General features: G+C 39.1%; 1 protein-coding gene across 2 annotated transcripts in view; it reads left to right on the top strand.

Annotated features, from left to right (window-relative positions):
• LOC308631131 (kelch-like protein 23) overlaps positions 1 to 21,639 on the top strand; it is a 41,766-nt gene that overhangs the window by 15,285 nt on the left and 4,842 nt on the right. The window contains exons 1-3 of one of the 2 annotated variants that reach the window (XM_081262089.1): positions 11,242 to 11,655; positions 12,589 to 13,803; positions 17,487 to 17,639. In XM_081262089.1, the coding sequence (XP_081118215.1) occupies positions 12,591 to 13,803; positions 17,487 to 17,639 (1,366 nt within the window). In that variant the 5' untranslated portion in view covers positions 11,242 to 11,655; positions 12,589 to 12,590. Of the gene's footprint in view, positions 1 to 11,241; positions 11,656 to 12,588; positions 13,804 to 17,486; positions 17,640 to 21,639 lie in introns of those variants that run through there. The other variant, XM_081262088.1, reaches the window with a different exon arrangement.

Raw genomic sequence — 21,639 nt, forward strand, 5'->3', positions numbered from 1 at the left:
AGCACAACATACAAAGATGTTGTGTCCGCCGAAAACTAAAAAATAAATATTAAAAAAATTCTCTCTCTCTCTCTCTCTCTCTCTCTTTAAAAAAAAAAAAGACTTATCAAGAGTAGTTTAAACAGGGCTGGGGATGTGGCTCAAGCGGTAGCGAGCTCGCTTGGCATGCGTGCGGCCCGGGTTCGATCCTCAGCACAACATACAAAGATGTTGTGTCCGCCGAAAACTAAAAAATAAATATTAAAAAATTCTCTCTCTCTCTCTCTCTCTCTTAAAAAAATGATGTGATTACATTTACATTTTTAAAAAAAGTAGTTTAAACAGTTCTTGCCTTTCTTTTGTTATATGCCTTAGGATTTCTAAGTTTGGGTCAGCTTCCAACATGTTTTCCTCTACACTACTATGAACTATATCAAGAGTTCCTGTAAAGGGAAGTTTTTTGCCAGCATCAGCTCTTCTGGGATACCTTTGTGACGACCACTTCCTCACTTATGTCACAAAGTGCACCTGCACTAAGTTACCCTGGCTGCATGTTTGGTTGCAGGATCAATATGCCCACAGGCAGCTATTTCTTCTGTAACTTAATTTATCTTGGATTCTAATTTCATTTGCAGCATTATTAGTTTTCATTTCTTTGATGTATTTTTCATCCTTGTTTGCCAATACCCTCTTTTAATTACCTATTTTGGTTATATATATATATAACCAAAATAGGTAATTAAAATATATATATGACTAGCAGACAAGGTGGTAAAGCAACTGTAAGCTTTGCTGCCTCTGTGAAGTGAATTACTGATGCATAGTGACCAAACATTGACAGACTTTGTCAGAAGAGGCATGATTGCACAGAGATCATGATGCCCATGTTATTTATGTAGTAATTCTCTGACTGAGAGCTAGCACTGTTTGTATTTTATATAGGTACTACTAATAATATATTATACTAACTGGAGTTTGAATTCTCCTCTTAAAGGACTGGTATTATTTAACTAAACTGTGGTAACTAAAATTCACACATACTAGAACCTTTCAAAGAAAGGCATTATCTGTATATTTTTTATACTTGAAAAATACTGTTTTAATCACCTCTTCACCTCTGTAATAAAAGTGAAAATGAATTAAATTTTAACTGTTATATCCTTAAATATTTTAAAATTTCTGGCCTAATTAGCATTATAATTATTATAATCAATGAAACAATTGATATAAATTAAATTAAAAAGTCAGAAACCTAATTAGCATTATAATTATTATTGGTAAAAACAATTGCTTTAAATGAAACAAAAATAAGAGAACAGGACCAGCGGCCCGCCAGTGTGGTAGACACATCGCCCCGGTTGGGGGAGGGGCAGAGCCGCCACGCGCCTGCAAGATAGGCGGACTGGCGACCCACCAGCAGAACAGGACCAGCAACCCGCGGAGGGGCAGAGCCACCCCACGCGCCTGCAAGGTAGGCAGACCTGCGACCCACTGGCAGAACAGGACCAGCGGCCTGCCGAGGGGCAGAACCGCTGCCTGCACCTGCAAGGTAGGCGGAACTGCAACCACCAACAGAACAGGCCCAGCGGCCTGCAGAGGGGCAGAGCCGGAGCCCACGCCTGCAAGGTAGGCGGACCTGCTACCGACTGGCAGAATAGGCCCAGCAGCGTGCGGCGTGGTAGGCACATTGCCCCAATTGGAGGAGGGGCAGAGCCGCCACCCGCGCCTGTGAGGGAGACTTTGCAACTATACAAGAGCAATATAAATATATAGGGGGAAAATTCAATAACACAACAGTTTCACCAAGCAGAAAGAAACGCGAACAGTATGAAAAGACAAGGAAAGAAAGGACCACAAACAATGCAGGTCAACTCAGTGTTAGAAGAGGTAATATCTGCAGCAGATGGAATGTCAGATAAAGAATTCAGGATATACATGCTTCAGATGATATGGAGTCTCAAGGAAGACATTAGACAGCAAAATCAGATAATGAAAGATCACTTCGACAATAATAAACAAATCCAAGAAGCAAAAGATCAACTATACAGGGAGATAGAGGTTATAAATAACAAACAGAAATCCTAGAAATTCAGGAAGCAATAAACCAACTTAAAAACTCAATTGAGAATACTACCAGCAGAGTAGAACACTTAGAAGATAGAATATCAGACAATGAAGACAAAGTATTTCAACTTGAAAAGAACACAGACAGCTCAGCAAGACTGTTAAGAAACCATGAGCAGAACATCCAAGAAATATGGGATAACATAAAGAGACCAAACTTAAGAGTCATTGGGATACAGGAAGGTATAGAGGTCCAAACCAAAGGAATGAGCAATCTATTCAATGAAGTAATATGAGAAAACTTCCCAGACTTGAAGAATGAGACAGAATCCCAAATCCTAGAAGCCTACAGGACGCCGAATGTGCAAAATCATAAGAGATCCACACCTAGACACATTATAATGAAGATGCCCAACATACAGAATAAGGAGAGAATTTTAAAAGCTACAAGAGAAAGGAAGCAGATTACATTTAGGGGTAAACCAATCAGGATAACAGCTGATCTTTCAACACAGACTCTGAAAGCTAGAAGATCCTGGAATAACATATTTCAAACACTGAAAGAAAATGGGTTCCAACCAAGAATTGTGTATCCAGCGAAATTAAGCTTCAGGATGGAAGATGAAATTAAAACCTTCCACGATAAACAAAAGTTAAAAGAATTTGCAGCTAGAAAAGCATCTCTCCAAAAAATCCTCTGCAAAACATTACAGGAAGAGGAAATGGAAAATAACAATGAAAACCAAAGTGGGAGGTAGTACAGTAAAGGGGGGAAAATAATCAAAGAGGAAAACAAACCATGTTTAGTAACATAAATAAACAAATATGGCTGGAAGAACAACCCATATCTCAATAATAACCCTAAATGTTAATGGCTTAAACTCACCAATTAAGAGACACAGGCTAGTAGAATGGATCACAAAACAAGATCCAACAATATGCTGCCTACAGGTGACGCATTTGATAGGAAAAGACATACATAGACTGAAGGTGAAAGGTTGGGAAAAATCATATCACTCATATGGACTTCGGAAACAAGCAGGAGTGTCCATACTCATATCAAATAAAATAGATTTCAAGCCAAAGTTAATAAAAAGGGATAAAGAGGGACACTACATACTGCTTAAGGGAACCATACACCAACAAGACACAACAATCATAAATATATATGCCCCAAACAATGGTGCAGCTATGTTCATCAAACAAACTCTTCTCAAGTTCAAGAGTCTAATAGACCACCATACAATAATCATGGGAGACTTCCACACACCTCTCTCACCACTGGACAGATCTTCCAAACAAAAGTTGAATAAGGAAACTATAGAACTCAATAACACAATTAATAACCTAGACTTAATTGACATATATAGAATATACTACCCAACATCAAGCAGTTACACTTTTTTCTCAGCAGCACATGGATCCTTCACAAAAATAGATCATATATTATGTCACAGGGCAACTCTTAGACAATATAAAGGAGTAGAGATAATACCATGCATCTTATCTGATCATAATGGAATGAAACTGAAAATCAACGATAAAAGAAGGAAGGAAAAATCATGCATCACTTGGAGAATGAACAATAGGTTACTGAATGATCAATGGGTTATAGAAGACATCAAGGAGGAAATTAAAAAATTCTTAGAGATAAATGAAAACACAGACACAACATATCGGAATTTATGGCACACATTGAAAGCAGTTCTAAGAGGAAAATTCATTGCTTGGAGTTCATTCCTTAAAAAAAGAAACAACCAACAAATAAATGATCTCATACTTCATCTCAAAATCCTAGAAAAAGAAGAGCAAAACAACAGCAAAAGAAGTAGAAGGCAAGAAATAATTAAAATCAGAGCTGAATTTAATGAACTCGAAACAAAAGAAACAATTGAAAAATTTGACAAAACTAAAAGTTGGTTCTTTGAAAAAAATCAATAAAATCGACAGACCCTTAGCCATGCTAACGAAGAGAAGAAGAGAAAGAACTCAAATTACTAGCATATGGGATGAAAAAGGCAATATCACAACAGACACTTCAGAAATACAGAAGATAATCAGAAATTATTTTGAATCCCTATACTCCAATAAAATAGAAGATAGTGAAGACATCGATAAATTTCTTAAGTCATATGATCTGCCCAGATTGAGTCAGGAGGATATAGACAACCTAAACAGACCAATATCAATTGAGGAAATAGAAGAAACCATCAAAAGACTACCAACTAAGAAAAGCCCAGGACCGGATGGTTATACAGCAGATATTTACAAAACCTTTAAAGAGGAACTAATACCAATACTTTTCAAGCTATTCCAGGAAATAGAAAAAGAGGGAGAACTTCCAAATTCATTCTACGAGGCCAACATCACCCTGATTCCTAAACCAGACAAAGACACTTCAAAGAAAGAAAACTACAGACCAATATCTCTAATGAACCTAGATGCAAAAATCCTCAATAAAATTCTGGCGAATCAGATACAAAAACATATCAAAAAAATTGTGCACCATGATCAAGTAGGATTCATTCCTGGGATGCAAGGCTGGTTCAATATACTGAAATCAATAAATGTTATTCACCACATCAATAGACTTAAAAATAAGAACCATATGATCATCTCGATAGATGCAGAAAAAGCATTCGACAAAGTACAGCATCCCTTTATGTTCAAAACTCTAGAAAAACTAGGGATAACAGGAACATACCTCAACATTGTAAAAGCAATCTATGCTAAGCCTCAGGCTAGCATCATTCTGAATGGAGGAAAATTGAAGGCATTCCCTCTAAAATCTGGAACAAGACAGGGATGCCCTCTCTCACCACTTCTGTTCAATATAGTTCTCGAAACACTGGCCAGAGCAATTAGACGAAAGAAATTAAAGGCATAAAAATAGGAAAAGAAGAACTTAAATTATCACTATTTGCAGATGACATGATTCTATACCTAGCAGACCCAAAAGGGTCTACAAAGAAACTATTAGAGCTAATAAATGAATTCAGCAAAGTGGCAGGATATAAAATCAACACGCATAAATCAAAGACATTCCTGTATATCAGCGACAAATCCTCTGAAATGGAAATGAGGAAAAACACTCCATTCACAATATCCTCAAAAAAAATAAAATACTTGGGAATCAACCTAACAAAAGAGGTGAAAGACTTATACAATGAAAACTACAGAACCCTAAAGAGAGAAATAGAAGAAGATCTTAGAAGATGGAAAAATATACCCTGTTCATGGATAGGCAGAACTAACATCATCAAAATGGCGATATTACCAAAAGTTCTCTATAGGTTTAATGCAATGCCAATCAAAATCCCAATGGCATTTCTTGTAGAAATAGATAAAGCAATCATGAAATTCATATGGAAAAATAAAAGACCCAGAATAGCAAAAACAACTCTAAGCAAGAAGTGTGAATCAGGCGGTATAGTGATACCAGACCTCAAACTATACTACAGAGGAATAGTAACAAAAACAGCATGGTACTGGTACCAAAACAGGCGGGTGGACCAATGGTACAGAATAGAGGACACAGAAATCAATCCACAAAACTACAACTATCTTATATTTGATAAAGGGGCTAAAAGCATGCAATGGAGGAAGGATAGCATCTTCAACAAATGGTGCTGGGAAAACTGGAAATCCATATGCAACAAAATGAAACTGAATCCCTTTCTCTCACCATGCACAAAAGTTAACTCAAAATGGATCAAGGAGCTTGATATCAAATCAGAGACATGGCGTCTGATACAAGAAAAAGTTGGCTACGATCTACATACTGTGGGGTTGGGCTCCAAATTCCTCAATAGGACACCCATAGCACAAGAGTTAATAACAAGAATCAACAAATGGGACTTACTCAAACTAAAAATTTTTTTCAGCAAAAAAAAAAAACCAATAAGAGAGGTAAATAGGGAGCCTACATCCTGGGAACAAATCTTTACTCCTCACACTTCAGATAGAGCCCTAATATCCAGAGTATACAAAGAACTCAAAAAATTAAATGATAAGAAAACGAATAACCCAATCAACAAATGGGCCAAGGACCTGAACAGACACTTCTCAGAGGAGGACATACAATCAATCAATAAGTACATGAAAAAATGCTCACCATCTCTAGCAGTCAGAGAAATGCAAATCAAAACCACCCTAAGATACCATCTCACTCCAGTAAGATTGGCAGCCATTATGAAGTCAAACAACAAGTGCTGGTGAGGATGTGGGGAAAAGGGTACACTTGTACATTGCTGGTGGGACTGCAAATTGGTGCAGCCAATTTGGAAAGCAGTATGGAGATTTCTTGGAAAGCTGGGAATGGAAGCACCATTTGACCCAGCTATTCCCCTTCTTGGTCTATTCCCTAAAGACCTAAAAAGAGCATGCTACAGGGACACTGCTACATCGATGTTCATAGCAGCACAATTCACAATAGCAAGACTGTGGAACCAACCTAGATGCCCTTCAATAGATGAATGGATAAAAAAATGTGGCATTTATACACAATAAGTACTACTCTGCATTAAAAAATGACAAAATCATAGAATTTGCAGGGAAATGGATGGCATTAGAACAGATTATGCTAAGTGAAGCTAGCCAATCCCTAAAAAACAAATGCCAAATGTTTTCTTTGATATAAGGAGAGTAACTAAGAACAGAGTTGAGAGGAAGAGCATGAGAAGAAGATTAACATTAAACAGGTGTGAGAGGTGGGAGGGAAAAGGAAAGAGAAGGGAAATTGCATGGAAATGGAAGGAGACCCTCATGGTTATACAAATTACATACAAGAGGAAGTGAGGGGAAAGGGGGAAAAAAACAAGGGGGAGAAATGAATTACAGTAGATGGGGTAGAGAGAGAAGATGGGAGGGAAGGGGATGGGGGATAGTAGAGGATAGGAAAGGCAGCAGAATACAACAGACACTAGTATAGCAATATGTATAACAGTGGATGTGTAACTGATGTGACGCTGTAATCTGTATACGGCGTAAAAATGGGAGTTCATAACCCACTTGAATCAAAGTGTGAAATATGATATGTCAAGAACTATGTAATGTTTTGAACAACCAACAATAAAAATTAAAGGAAAAAAATAAAATAAAATACTTACAATTAAAAAAAATTAAAAAAATAAAAGTAGAGTAGAATGGTGCTTACCAGGGGTTGGGGCAAACAAGTGGGTGTGGAGGGAACCAAAAGATGTCGGTCAAAGGGCATAAGTTTCAGTTAGATGGAAGGAAAATGAGATCTATTGTGCATTATGGTGACTGTAGTTAACAATAATGTATTATATATTTCACAATTGCTAAGAATAAATTTCAAATGTTCTCAACACAAAAATAAAAAAAAATTATCAAAAGTTATTTCATTTGGATGAATGGGACTATTTTCTTTTCATTTAGAGCATATATCCTCCCCCAACCCTAGAGCATGTATCCTTGATTGGAATGAGATAGCATTCAAGATCAATGATATTCCTGTTTATTTTTCTATAGATGTAAACCCTGAGAAAAATGTGTTCACTTAGATGAATAGAAAGGAATGGCAAAGATTTTATTATAGCAATGCCTTTCATTAATTCTTGCCAAGTTTTTTGTAAAAATCCTCTTTCACTTTGTTGAAAACAAGGATTTAGAAACTTAGGACTTGAAAAAGTATTTGTCACTAGAATACTCACACTTTCTTATTTTATAGGAAGAATACCAAAAAAGGCTGTGCCAAGAAATTTCAGCTCCAGGATAGTCAGATATACTTGTGTTTATTGTGTTATGTTAACTTTGAGGGCAATGTTCACTATGCACACTAAAATAATTTGAGTGGCAGGAGCTGATATCAAACAGTTCATAATTTACACAGCTATATGTGGTAGATTATAAATTAACCTATACATTGTTTACCAGTAGCAATCTGCTTAATCTAGTATGCAAATTTAAAAAATTTTCTGTCTGCACACATTGATAATGGCATCACAATCAGCATATCAAACATTTAATGGCATGGCTATACCTAGTGGAAAGATAAGCTAATAGGGAAAAATAACATATAAAATCATTATTTTTAGAAACCTTTCAAAAGGTGAAGTGTGCTGTCAACAAGACATCAGCTCCATGTCAAGCTCAATATCTGCCAAGAGTCATTTATGCCCCATTTCTAACTTACTTCTTTAAGGCTTGGGATTGCAGATAGCACATCTGTCTTCTTGAATAGTATCATTTATTTAACTTATGATGCTGACCATATGTTTCTGAATGCCTCAAATTTATCAGCCTTTGCACTTTTTTTTCTTTTTCATATGAGGGATTGAACCCAAGGGCCTGAGCAACATTAACAACCTTTTTTTTGTTTTTTAAGACAGGGTTTCACTAGGCTGCATAGGGCCTTGCTAAGTTTCTAAGGTTGACTTTGTACATGGACAAAATACCTTTAATTTTATTTATTTACTTTTATGTGGTACTGAGGATTGAACCCAGTGCCTCACAGGTGCCAGGAGAGTGCTGTACCATTGAGCCACAACCCCAGACCCTGCAATGTTTTGGTTTTTTTTTAATATTTATTTATTTATTTTAGTTTTAGGCGGACACAACATCTTTGTTTGTATGTGGTGCTGAGGATCGAACCAGGCCGCAGGCATACCAGGCTAGCAGGCTACTGCTTGAGCCACATCCCCAGCCCCCCTGCAATGTTTTTTTGTTTTTGTTTTGATAAAGCACATGGTAAAGAGGAACTATTCCTGGCAATATCCCCCAGGATCTACTCTTCTTTTGATAAAGTAAAGAAGACTAATAGTCTAATATGCACTGATATATGTTTTTTAAAAAATAGATTTTTTTTAGCTATAGATGGACACAATACCTTTGTTTTATTTATTTATTTTTATGTGGTGCTGAGGGTCAAGCCCAGTGCTTCATATATGCTAAGCAAGTGCTCCACCACTGAGCCACAACCCCAACCCTCTGATATGTATTTTTAAACAATAATTAACAACTAGGAGATACCGGGCGATGGAAGCAAAAGTTTTAACTGGTTTATGCAGCAATCTAAAATAGCTGCACAAATGACAATGTAGTGAGTGAATCATTGATTACAAACAGTTACGATTCTAGAAGCACCTACTGTAAGTTAGGTAAAGCTTATAATATTTTCTGTGCATCAAATTTGGTAACTATAATCACAGCCACCTCTGCACTTTGGTGACAAAAATGGAAGGAATGTCCCATCTTTAATCAGTCACAACATTGTCCTTGAATGACAATACTGACAATAGTATTACTGTAAATTGTGAAGGACAAATTATAATTACAACTAACTACAGAGTTCATAATTTTTTGAAGAAATGTTAAAAAGGTACTAACTCCCCAAATGATGTTGTGATGAAGAATTAAGCATAAATATTCCTTCATTATAAGAGCTAATATGTATATACCATGTCCTCAGTATGTTTACATTTGCAATTTTATTTGAACTTTTAAAAAATATTAGTTGTAGGTGGACACAATACCTTTATTTTATTTATTAATTTTTTTAAATGTGGTGTTGAGGATTGAACCCAGTGTCTCATATATGTTAGGCAAGAGCTCTACCGCTAAGCTACAACCCCAGCCCCTTTATTTTAACTTTTCAATAAACTTATGTTAGGCTGAGGATGCATTGATATTATGTTTTACAGGTCAGAAAACAAGATCAGTGAAGTTTAGTAACTTGCTCCAGGCTGTATGTTAGTTAAAATGTCAGAGATGAACCTTAGCCCTGAATCTAAATTTCATGTACTTTCCTTTTGTAGTACTTACCTGTTGAGCAGATGTTGCAATCTTGAATCTTTCAGCTTTCTTTCATTTTGGGTCCAATACACATTCTCCTAATTGCACAAGAATTACCTGCTGTCCTTGATTAGGTGCATATTCCTAAGTCTCCACCACAGAGAAATCGGGGTTGGTTTTTGTGGTTTTGCATAATCAGCATTCCATATAATTCATTTAAGATGGTCTAACCCAAAGTCAGTGGTGAGTGGTGCCCCTAGTCCCAGCTACTGAGAATTGAGGTTGAAGGATTAGAGGATCACTTGAGTCCAGGAGATTGAGTCTAACCTGGGCAACAAAAATCTTTTTTTTTTTTTTTAAATGATGGTCTCGTACGTGGAATTAAACTAAAATACCCAAAGGAGAACAAACAGATGCTATTTATTCAGAGCTTTGCTATAGCAAGAGATTTGTTCATCATCACTTGCCTTTGGCAGAGGCTCAAAGACAAACAGGTAAGTGAGAAGCTTGATGAAAGTGGTGGTGGGGAAGAAGCCCCAGGTATCCTCTGATTGTAGGTGTTTGGCATGGAAAATGGGGGCAGGCTACAAGAATCAGGGGATATTTTGTATGATTGCTTTGGAGAACACAGTTAGCTTCCTCTGGTTGGTCCTGAGGCCAAAGTAAGGGTGAAAATAGAGAAGCTGGCAGTAGTTGACCTACACTTGACTGTTGTGGTCCAATTGCAGAGGAGAGGTTCTGGTTTGGTTTTCTGAGCTTCATAGGTGGTTCAGAGTTCTGTTATGTAATGTCTGGCCATTTATTCATAAATTCTGTCTTGGGCCATACTTAGAAACACACTGGTCCTCTAGTGGTGTGGTTCCATACCCTGAAGGTGGCTGGACTGTAAGTTCCACGGGAGCCATGGACCACCACTTCAAAGTTCTATTACCAGTTCCCAGCCCTATCAGGTAGGTGCTGAAAGGCACTTAATAAAATCTTACTAATGAGCGAATTAATGATAAATGAAAATATTTCATATTGGTTTTTGTTGGAACAGAAAACGAACTTTTCTGGTGCAACACACGGACATCCTTATGTGAACAGTCTGGCTGTCACAAGAAAGTCTGCCGATTGCTCCTTCTAGCTCCTTGGGCTCTAATACAGCCGCTGGAATCCTTGCAAAGGGACTCAGCCTGGGCCCTGGACGCCCGGAGTTTTTCTCAAAGCCTCCAGGTTAACCCTTGATGTACCCATCCGTCCCCCATGGCTCCCTCCTAAGCGCTCCGCTCCTGGTGGGATGGCGTTTGTGGGAAAGGGCGGCTACTTCTGGCAATCTGAAGACAACCCCAATTTGAAACCTTCAGTTTGGTCCGGTGTTCTCCGCACTTTCCCTCTCACTCCCCCTCTCCCCTCCGTGAGGGCCTAGGCTGATGAGGGAGGGAAAACACGCACACACTTAGACGGTCTTCGTTCGGGACTCGCTCGGTTTATCTAAGAGGACGCTCAAGAGTGCGAGAGGCGGAGAGAGCCAGGAGAGGGGCCAGCCAGCGGCGCCGGAGGCCTCCTCTGAGAAGCCGTCCCACCTGCTGCGGGGGAACCCGCGGGGAGGCGCCGCCCCGCCCCGCACGCTGCGCTGCCAGGCGACGGGGGAGTTCCCGCGTGTGGCCCCGCGCCCAGGCTGCGCTGGGGGCTGTTCGGGTGGAGGCGGGGGAGCAGCCGGGGCACCAAAATAGGAGCCGCTTGTGGGCTGGAGCTGCACTAGCAGGCAGCCTCCGCTGCGCTGCTTCCAAAGATGGTCAGAGGGTCCGGAGGCGCCCCCGCCCCCGCTCGCCGCTAGCCCGGGGCCACCACCGCGTCCCGGAGCTGCCAGCGGAGGTAAGTGCGGTGCGGTGCGGACCCACCGTCCGAGGCCGACAGGCGGAAGCGAGTGGGGCCGGGAGCCGGGGAGCGAGGCCGCGCGGTTTTTTAAGCCGCCCGCGGCGGCGGGGCGCAGACAATGGCCGCGCGAGTCCGGGCCGGGCCGAGCGCGGCGCGTGGGGCTGTCCGAGGCGCCTTCCCACACCTGTGCGCAGTGCGGGACATCGGGATGCGGGCACCGGTCCGCGGGCGGCGCTTGGCGCTTGGCGCTTAGCACCTCGGAGTTGAGTCCCCGCTCCAGGCCCCGGGGCGGGGCGGTCTCCAGGCGGGAACGTGGGCCCCGGGGCCCAGGCGCCAGGCGCGCGGAAACCCCTGCGGCGGGCGCCGGGAAGGGGCGCAGGCTCCTGGAGGCTCTGCCCCCGGGCCGCGCCGCTTTCCTTCTGTCTTTCCCTAAGCAAAAAAACTCAGGATTTCCCTTTTCTTAGATTTCGTTTCCTCTCATATCCCTTCTGTGGCATCTCGATGTGATTTGAAAGGGAGACGGCGCTAGGGAAAAAGGTTGAATTGGGGCCGGGCCGAGCCGAGTCGGCCAAGGTCCGGAGGCGAATGAAGTGACCGTCGGACACCTAGTGTGTGTGATCTCCCTAGGGACCGCCAGCCTCAAACAGATTGCAAACGTGAATGGGGTAGTAAATCAGTATTTCTTCCCAAATGAACTAAAGAATCCGGGGACCTCATTTCCGGCTCCAAGCTACCCTGAATTTAAATGGACCACCATATAAATTATGAAACAGTCCATCCACCTTTTGCATATGGTACTTAGAGATGCTGAACTTAGTCTAGATTTGGAATATATCCGATACTAATTCAATTCTAGTGATTGTAATAGCATTGATTATTTGTGCAAAATGAAAACACGTTTATTATTTCATGTTTTTTTTTTTTTTGCAGCCATGGCTCTAAAAGGACAAGAAGATTATATTTATCTTTTCAAGGATTCAACTCATCCAGTGGATTTTCTGGATGCATTCAGAACATTTTACTTGGATGGATTATTTACTGATATTACTCTTCAGTGCCCTTCAGGCATAATCTTTCATTGTCACCGAGCTGTTTTAGCTGCTTGCAGCAATTATTTTAAGGCAATGTTCACAGCTGACATGAAAGAAAAATTTAAAAATAAAATAAAACTCTCTGGCATCCACCATGATATTCTGGAAGGCCTTGTAAATTATGCATACACTTCCCAAATTGAAATAACTAAAAGAAATGTTCAAAGCCTGCTTGAGGCAGCAGATCTGCTACAGTTCCTTTCAGTAAAGAAGGCTTGTGAGCAGTTTTTGGTAAGGCACCTGGATATTGATAACTGTATTGGAATGCACTCCTTTGCAGAATTTCATGTGTGTCCAGAACTAGAGAAAGAATCTCGAAGAATTCTGTGTTCCAGGTTTAAGGAAGTATGGCAACAAGAAGAATTTCTGGAAATCAGCCTTGAAAAGTTTCTATTTATCTTGTCCAGAAAGAATCTCAGTGTTTGGAAAGAAGAAGCTATCATAGAGCCAGTTATTAAGTGGACTGCTCATGATGTAGAAAACCGAATTGAATGCCTATATAATCTACTAAGCTATATCAACATAGATATAGATCCAGTGTATTTAAAGACAGCATTAGGCCTTCAGAGAAGCTGCCTACTAACAGAAAATAAGATACGTTCTCTTATATACAATGCCTTGAATCCCATGCATAAAGAGATTTCTCAGAGGTCTACAGCCACAATGTATATTATTGGAGGCTATTACTGGCATCCTTTATCAGAGGTGCATATATGGGATCCTTTGACAAATGTTTGGATTCAAGGGGCAGAAATACCAGATTATACCAGGGAGAGCTACGGTGTTACAAGTTTGGGACCCAACATTTATGTAACTGGAGGCTACAGGACAGATAACATAGAAGCTCTTGATACAGTGTGGATCTATAATAGTGAAGGTGATGAATGGACAGAAGGTTTGCCAATGCTCAATGCTAGGTATTACCACTGTGCAGTCACTTTGAGTGGCTGTGTCTATGCTCTAGGTGGTTACAGAAAAGGGGCACCAGCAGAAGAGGCGGAGTTCTATGACCCACTAAAAGAGAAATGGATTCCTATTGCAAACATGATTAAAGGTAAATGTGAATTTTGTTTATCCTATATTTTTTTAGGTATTTGGGATTAGGCCAGAAGTCATTTCTCTTTCAAGTAATTTTAAAAAGATTATCACTTTGGGTGGGGCAACGTGGCATATCCTGTAATCCCCACAGCTTTGGAGGCATCATGAGTTCAGAGCCAACAACGAGGCACTAAGCAACTTAGTGAGACCCTGTCTCTAAATAAAATACAAAATAGGGCTGGGGATGTGGCTCAGTGGTTGAATGTCCCCGAGTTCAATCCCCGGTACTAAAAAAAAAAAAAAAAAAAAAAAAAAAAGATTATCACTTTGGGATGTTCTCCAAGAACTACAGTGGATTATACAGATAATGTTGCACAGAATGTTCCAGATTAAAACATAGCCCCCAACTTGTCTGGAATTCATGCTACTCAGGCTAGAAAAGAAATATCAGGGAATAGAAATATAAGGAAACGTATAGCTATTTTACTAACTCTACATCTTTTCTCTAGATCTTTCTTCAAGTCTTAAGAATTTATATCTAAGTTGAAGGCTAAATGAAGAGACAGACCTGAGTAGTTTTATTGATTTGTCTTTTAAAATTTTTTTTTGTAGTTCTGTATGGACAGCATACCTTTATTTTATTTATTTTTATGCAGTGTTAAGGATCAAACCCAGTGCCTCACACATGCTAGTTAAGCACTCTATCACTGAGCTACAGCCCTAGTCTTATTGAATTGTCTTTTAATTTTTTAGTTGACCTTGAAATCAAACACTTTTCAGTTCTGTGTTTTAATGTTCAACTTTTTTATTCTCTCAAAATATACTGATAATTTCTTAAAAGGCCCTTCCTTAAAACCTTAGAAGGTTTGTGCCCTATAGGATGTAACTAGTATATTCTCCTAGTTTAATGCAGGCTTGTCTCAGAATAAAAGAAAGTAGCAGAGGGCTGGGGGTATAGCTTAGTGGCAGAGCACTTTCCTAGTGTGGGTGAGGCCCTGGGTTCAATTCCCAGTACTCAAAAAAAAAAAAAAAAAAGGGAGAGAGAAATTCAGCACACTCCTCTTCATGTGGCCCACAGAGCCAAGTACACTACTGGGTCTCAGTATCTGTCAGATAAATTGTATTTTCGGGTGTGTTTGGGGGTGTATTAGCTCTGCTTCTCTCCCACTGGGGGAGAAAAGTTAAATTGAAATCTTATTTCATTACATTTATTCTTTATTCATTGGTTCTGGGGAGTTGTCCAAAAACATCTGGTAGGTTGTTACTAAGTTTGTGACATTTTGTTCCAAATGTTTCTTCCCAGGCCTTTCTGTTTCTTTTTTGACACTAGTGAGGGTATGGGAATATGACCTGGTCTGGAAATATGACCTTGTATGATCTTTGGATGACAAGCAGGAAGCCTGAGAGCAGAATGGTCTTGTGATCAGGCACACTGCTTCTGAAGCTAAATTGCCTGGGTCTAAACCTGGACTTTCCACTCACTGGTGAGGCTCAGACAAATTGTTCGGTTTCTCTCTGCCCTGGTTTTGCCATCTGTATGATATCATTAGGATATCATCTTAGCTTGGGGGTCTTTGAGAGGATTAAATGCATTGATATTTGAGAAGCGCCTAGAACAGTGTCTGGTGCAAATTGACCCTCAGTAAATGTTATGCCTGCTTATCATGAATGTCATTATGGAAGAATATGTTTTGACAGGGCAAAAATAACTTTTGAATGAAATCAGGACCAGGTATGCCCACAGGTGCAGCAATAGCTCATAGGATGGGAGAAGCTAGCTTAAATGTGTTGCAATCAGCTGCTGATTTTTGGCTTTGCCTAAGCTTGAGCATCACTTAATGATATGAGTGTGGTTCTGAACGTCCTGCCTCCTCTCTTACAAAAGAAACAAGAAACTTTCCACATATTTTAGTGGCGATTGTAAACCCAAAGCTGAAATCCAAATATTTCAGCTTCTATTTTTTAATGATGAAATAACAATTTTAAGAATTTTATACTTGGACTGTATTGAGTTAATGGTGGAAGTTTATATTATATTACCTTACTGAAATTTTTAAAAATTATAGTTGAAACAGTATTTGCTGAGAGGACAATGCTGCAGTAGATTATTTACTATTAAAAAAAAAAAAGCCATATGTGTTTTTTTTTTCTTGGCCTTGAGTGGAATGGGAGACCCAGTGCCCCCAAATCATCCCCACCTGCCAGATGGGTCTGAAATTTTAGAGATTTATTTTTTAAACTTGAAGTTTTTATTCTTGTTTATATTCATTCAACCCAGAGCAGGGTAACACTCACCCACTTATATGCAGTTTTGACAGATTCTGTTCTGATGAGTAGACTCATACTAAAATTTTAGTTTTCCATATTTATATGGGAAGGATAACATTATTTTTCCCAGATTATTTTATAGTCATGGAGTAAACTAGCAGCTTCCCCTGAATGAGAGCTTAATTTGAGTCAGGATAAATTTCAAATTCATTTCCTTTTTTGGTTTAGGGATGTGAAATACAGAGAAGAAACAAACATTTGGTTATGTAGGAACTCCTAAGTCTTTCTTTTTCATCATAACTACCCTGTTTATAAGCCTACTTTCATTTTGAAGTAGAAATGAACAAGGAGATTAAACTGTACTTGGTACATAACAGTGCTAGTTAAAAGTTGGTTAGAAGATCAAACTGAAATTTGCAACTACAATGGGCCTCGTCATCTTTATTCCTCTTTTATTCCCCCAACTGAACCAGTTACCTCCTCCTCCTAACCTGTGTGTGTGTCTGGTGAGCGGGGAGTACTGTGAATTGAACTCCAGGAGAACCACTCGGGATTGAACTACTGAGCTATACCCAGTCCATTTTATTTTTTATTTTGAGACAGGGTCTCACTAAGTTGTTGAGGCTGGCCTCAAACTTGTAATTTTCCCGCCTCAGCCTGCCAAGTTGCTGGGAGTACAGTAATATGGCAGCACACCTCACTTCTCCATACTTTTCTGTGATATTAAGGACTCCTAGTTTTCCCGGTTCAGGATCTCATAATCAGTCTGCTTTGTCTTGGACTCAAGGCCAGTGTGTCTGACCTGTCTCTTGCCTCCAACTGTAAGCCCCCTTTTAAATCAGGGCCTCAGTACTTCTCACCTGGATCAGCACCTACATCTTTCTGACTCCTGTCTTCCTTTTTAGTCCCTCCTGTCCTCTGTTTAAAAAGCTTATATCAGGGTGCTTTGCCTGTGGCTTCAACTCACAATGCCAGCCATAATTCCCATGTGACAACCCTTGAAGTACCACCTGTCATAGTCAAACTGGGCTATTTGACATGCCTAGTAAGCCTTTATGCTTGGAATGGCTTCTTCTCACCTCTGCTTGCCAAAGCCCTACTTACCAAAGCCAAGGTCAAATGCCACTACCTCCTGCTATGATTTTCTTAGTCAAAAGCAATGTCTCCTTGCTCTCACATTCACATTAGTTTGTCTCTTTTTTATGGCATCTTTACCATTTCATAACTATGTTCTAATTATTTATCTCATCCTCTCTTAAAGAGCATAGGAGCCTTCCTGTTTCATTTTTTTAATCCCTCATAGCAACTAGCACATTGCCCTGCATCTGTCATTAGTAATAGCAAAATAAATAAATAAATAAATTTACTCGGTATTTATTGCAAAAGAGGATGAACAATTGATCTAAAGGTTTGATTTTAATTGACACACAGGTGTGGGAAATGCTACTGCCTGTGTCTTACATGAAGTCATCTATGTCATTGGAGGCCACTGTGGCTACAGAGGAAGCTGTACCTATGACAAGGTTCAGAGCTACAATTCAGATATCAATGAATGGAGCCTCATCACCTCCAGTCCACACCCAGGTAACAAAGTACTGTCTTCAAATAGTGCATGTCCTGGTGCAGTTTATCAGACAAGGAATGGCTAAGAGTGGGCTAGAAATAGAAAGTGCCAATTTTATCATACACTACACATGGGTATAATTTTAAAGCACAAAGAATTCATAATCCATCTAACAGTAGTCATGATTATATTCTGATTAAATCACATCTAAAAGTATTTTCCTTGATGTGTTTATATAACACATTTTAAGGCTGTGTGGTTGAAAGTGGTAGGTTTCTTTTTAATTTACTTACATTCTTTCTTGTGTTTCTTTTCTTTGTTACATGCTTTTGTTTATTTATTACATGCACTATATAAAGCATACTTTTTATAGACAATTAAAAAGCATTAGTTTGTCCATCAGATAGTCAAAAAGATTAAAGTTCAGCAAGAGATTGTTGTTATCCTCTTTTTAAAGCATGTCCGTTCTGGGTTTCAGTTACTGTTCAGCACTCATTCCTGTGATAAGCAGCATGTCTGCCATAAGAAATGGCCTGCCTTCTGTGATGGCTTTTTTTTTAAAATATGTGTATATATTTTTAATTGTAGTTGGACACAATATCTTTATTTTATTTATTTATTTTTATGTGGTGCTGAGGATCGAACCCAATGCCTCGCACGTGGTAGGTGAGCACTCTACTCCTGAGCCACAGCCACAGCCCCTCTATGATGCTTTTAATCTTTGACCGTTTTGTAAAAGAGCTCAGGAGGAGCATAATTTTAGCTGGGCTGGGAGCACAGCTCACTGGCAGAACACATGCTGAGCATTGTGAGGCCCTGGGTTCAATGCCCAGCCCCAGAAATAACAAATTTTAGCCTATTCTAGTTGTATTATGTGTTTAAATTTTTTTCATTAGGCAAAATTCATATCACATTACCATATTACTTTGAATCATTTTCCATAGAGCATCAGGCTTTCATGTGGATTGCTAGAGAGAGCAATTAAAATCTACAAGCTTGAATCATCTAAGAATAAGAGTAAATAGCTAATCCTCTTGAGTACATACTAGAGATCAGATACTGGCTAAACATCTTACTTGTAATATTATCTTAAATTCTCATTGTGATTCTATGAGTAGGTATCATTTATCACTATTTTACATATTTGGAAATGGAGGTTTAAAATGAATAAGTAGCTTGGCCAGAGTCAAATTTGAAATTGGTGGACCTGAATACACTTGATGATCTAATTCCATAACCTGTTTCATAATCGATAAGAGAGCAGATTCTCGATTTCTACCTGTACGGCTACTTCCACTGCACACATTATCTGTCTCATCTCATGGTTCAGGTGGAGCACACCTAAATCTGGTACTGCAGCTCCATATACTGCAGGTTGTACCTACGAAGAAACTGCAGCTGTAGGATGCCCTGGCTCTGAAGACATCATGGAATATGTAGACTTCTATCTTCTAGCAGTTCAGATTCATCATCCTAGGCTCACTACCATTTTTCTTTCCTTCTTTCCTCTCTCTCTCTCTTTCCTCCCTCCCTCTCTTTCTTTCTTTCTGTAGTACTGGTAATTTAACCCAGGAATCCTTTACCACTTTGCTACATTCTCTCCCAGCCCCTTCTTAAAAATTTATTTATTATTTTGAGACAAGTTGCCAAGGCTGGCCTCCAACTTGCTAACCTCCTGCTTCAGACTCCTAAGCTACTGAGATTATAGGCATATGCCACCACATCCAGTTCCCCACCACTTTGTTTTCCTGGTATGACCAATGAAATTATGAAAATTAAAAGTAATAGATTACATTGAATTATAGCTAATACTTCCATACTCAGTAAAATGTGCCAGGCACTTAACTGTTCCAATAATTTTATATGTATTAATCTGTTTGTATTTATCAGCCTCACGTTACTATAATGAAATACCTAATCAACTTGTAAGAAAAAGGTTTACTTAGCCCATAGTGTAGAGGTTCAAATCCTAGATTGGGTAGCCCATTGATTTGTCCTCTGATGAGAGCAATGGAATGACAATGGCAGGACTAGCCAGGGTTCCAAAATCACTTACAGGGGCATGACTCCATTGACCTGACGACCTTCATAAGACCCAACTTTTTAAAGGTCCACAGTACCTTGCACTGTGTCCACCCTGCAGACCAAGTCTGTATATATAGTTCTTTGGGGGAATACTACCCATATTCAAACCATTGTACTGTTTAAACCTCACAATAATCTTGTGAGCTAGGTAGGTACTGTTATTTCACAGGCCACTGAGGCACAGAGACATTGCCCCAGTTAGCCAGGTAATGCTTGTTAGAGGTGAAGTTCAGTCCAGCAGTTTAGCTTGTAACCCATGTACTGTACTTACATATTATCTCATTTGAACCTCATAACAAGTTGCATATAGTCTGTTAGCCACTTGAAAAAGAGTCAAAGGCTGTGTGACTTAAACCTAGTATTAGAAGCCATGGAAAAATTTCAATCCAAAATTATTAAATTACATTTTGTAAATCACTAGGAACATAGAATTCCTCCTGTAACATTTTAGTGCACATTGAACTCTTTCCTGATAAAATGTAAAAAAACAGATATCAAAAATTGGCACTTTGTGTAACTGATGTGACACAGCAATCTGTATACGGGGTAAAAATGGGAGTTCATAACCCACTTGAATCAATCTGTGAAATATGGTATATTAAGAACTATGTAATGTTTTGAACAACCAACAATAAAATAAAAAAAAAATCATAATACCAACCAAGATTTAGAATATTCTGGGGCTGGAGATGTGGCTCAAGCGGTAGCGCGCTCACCTGGCATGCGTGCGGCCCGGGTTCGATCCTCAGCACCACATACCAACAAAGATGTTGTGTCTGCTGAGAACTAAAAAATAAATTAAAAAAAAAAAATAGAATATTCTAGTGCCCTTTGGTAATTAAACACTTCCCACTACTCCTAGGCTCTAGCAAACACTGATCTGATTTCTTTTTTTTAAATAATTTTTTATTTGTTTTAATTAGTTACATATGACAGTACAATGATCTTGACATATCATACATTTGAATCAGATGGGATAGAATTTCTTATTTTTCTGAGTGTACAGGTTGCAGAATCACATTGGTCACCTTTCCCCAAATGTTATAAAAGTGGAGCCATGTGTGATGTAGTAATTTCTGACTGACTTCTTTCATTTAACCTAATGCTTTTCAGATTCAACCATGATGTTTCATATATCCATAATTCATTAATTTTCATTGCTGAGTGATATTCCATTTGTATGAGATATAATGCAATTTGTTTATCCATTCACCAATGGATGAACATTTGAGGTATGTCCAGTTTGGGAAATTATGGAAAAGCTGCTATAAATGTTCATGTACAGGTCTTTGTGAGGATACATGTTTTCATATCTCTTGAGTAAATTCCTGGGGTAACTAAATATTATGGTAATGGTATAGTCAACTTTATAATAAAGCTGCCAAAGTTTTCCAAAAAAAAAAAAAAAATTGGCACTTTGCATGATACGTACGTTCTGTTTTGCATTCACAGTGCTTAAAAATATTTTTGAACTGGCTTATTACCAGAATTTAAAACTTAAATTTATATAAAAATCATGATTTCTGGCCTTTAGAAAAATTGGAAGATCTGACAACTGGACAGTGCTCTTTCCTGGCAGTAATCACTGGAGCTGGGTAATAGCTGTTCTTGTTAGTTGAAGCTTGTATTCTCCATTTCATCCCAGTCCCTCCACTTCTGGTCACATCTCAGACCCAGGAGGCCTATGCTGTTGCTTTTTTCTTAGCCCACACATGCTTCATCAGTTAGTCCTGTAAGCTCCTGAAGGCATTTGCATCTGCATCCATTGAATTATGGCAAGGTATGCCTCTTACACGCACTCCAGGAACACCTCCAAGGAAAGTGAAGTGTCTGTTTTGAGCTTGCCATATGTAGAGACATTGCCTAGATGGGGAGGAAATGACTACTACTGTTATTTTTAAAAGGTAATATAAATGTTATCTTTTATCTTAATCC

This window comes from Spermophilus citellus (assembly GCF_964194105.1).
Source record: "Spermophilus citellus genome assembly, chromosome: 11".
Classification (NCBI taxonomy): Eukaryota; Metazoa; Chordata; class Mammalia; order Rodentia; family Sciuridae; genus Spermophilus; species Spermophilus citellus.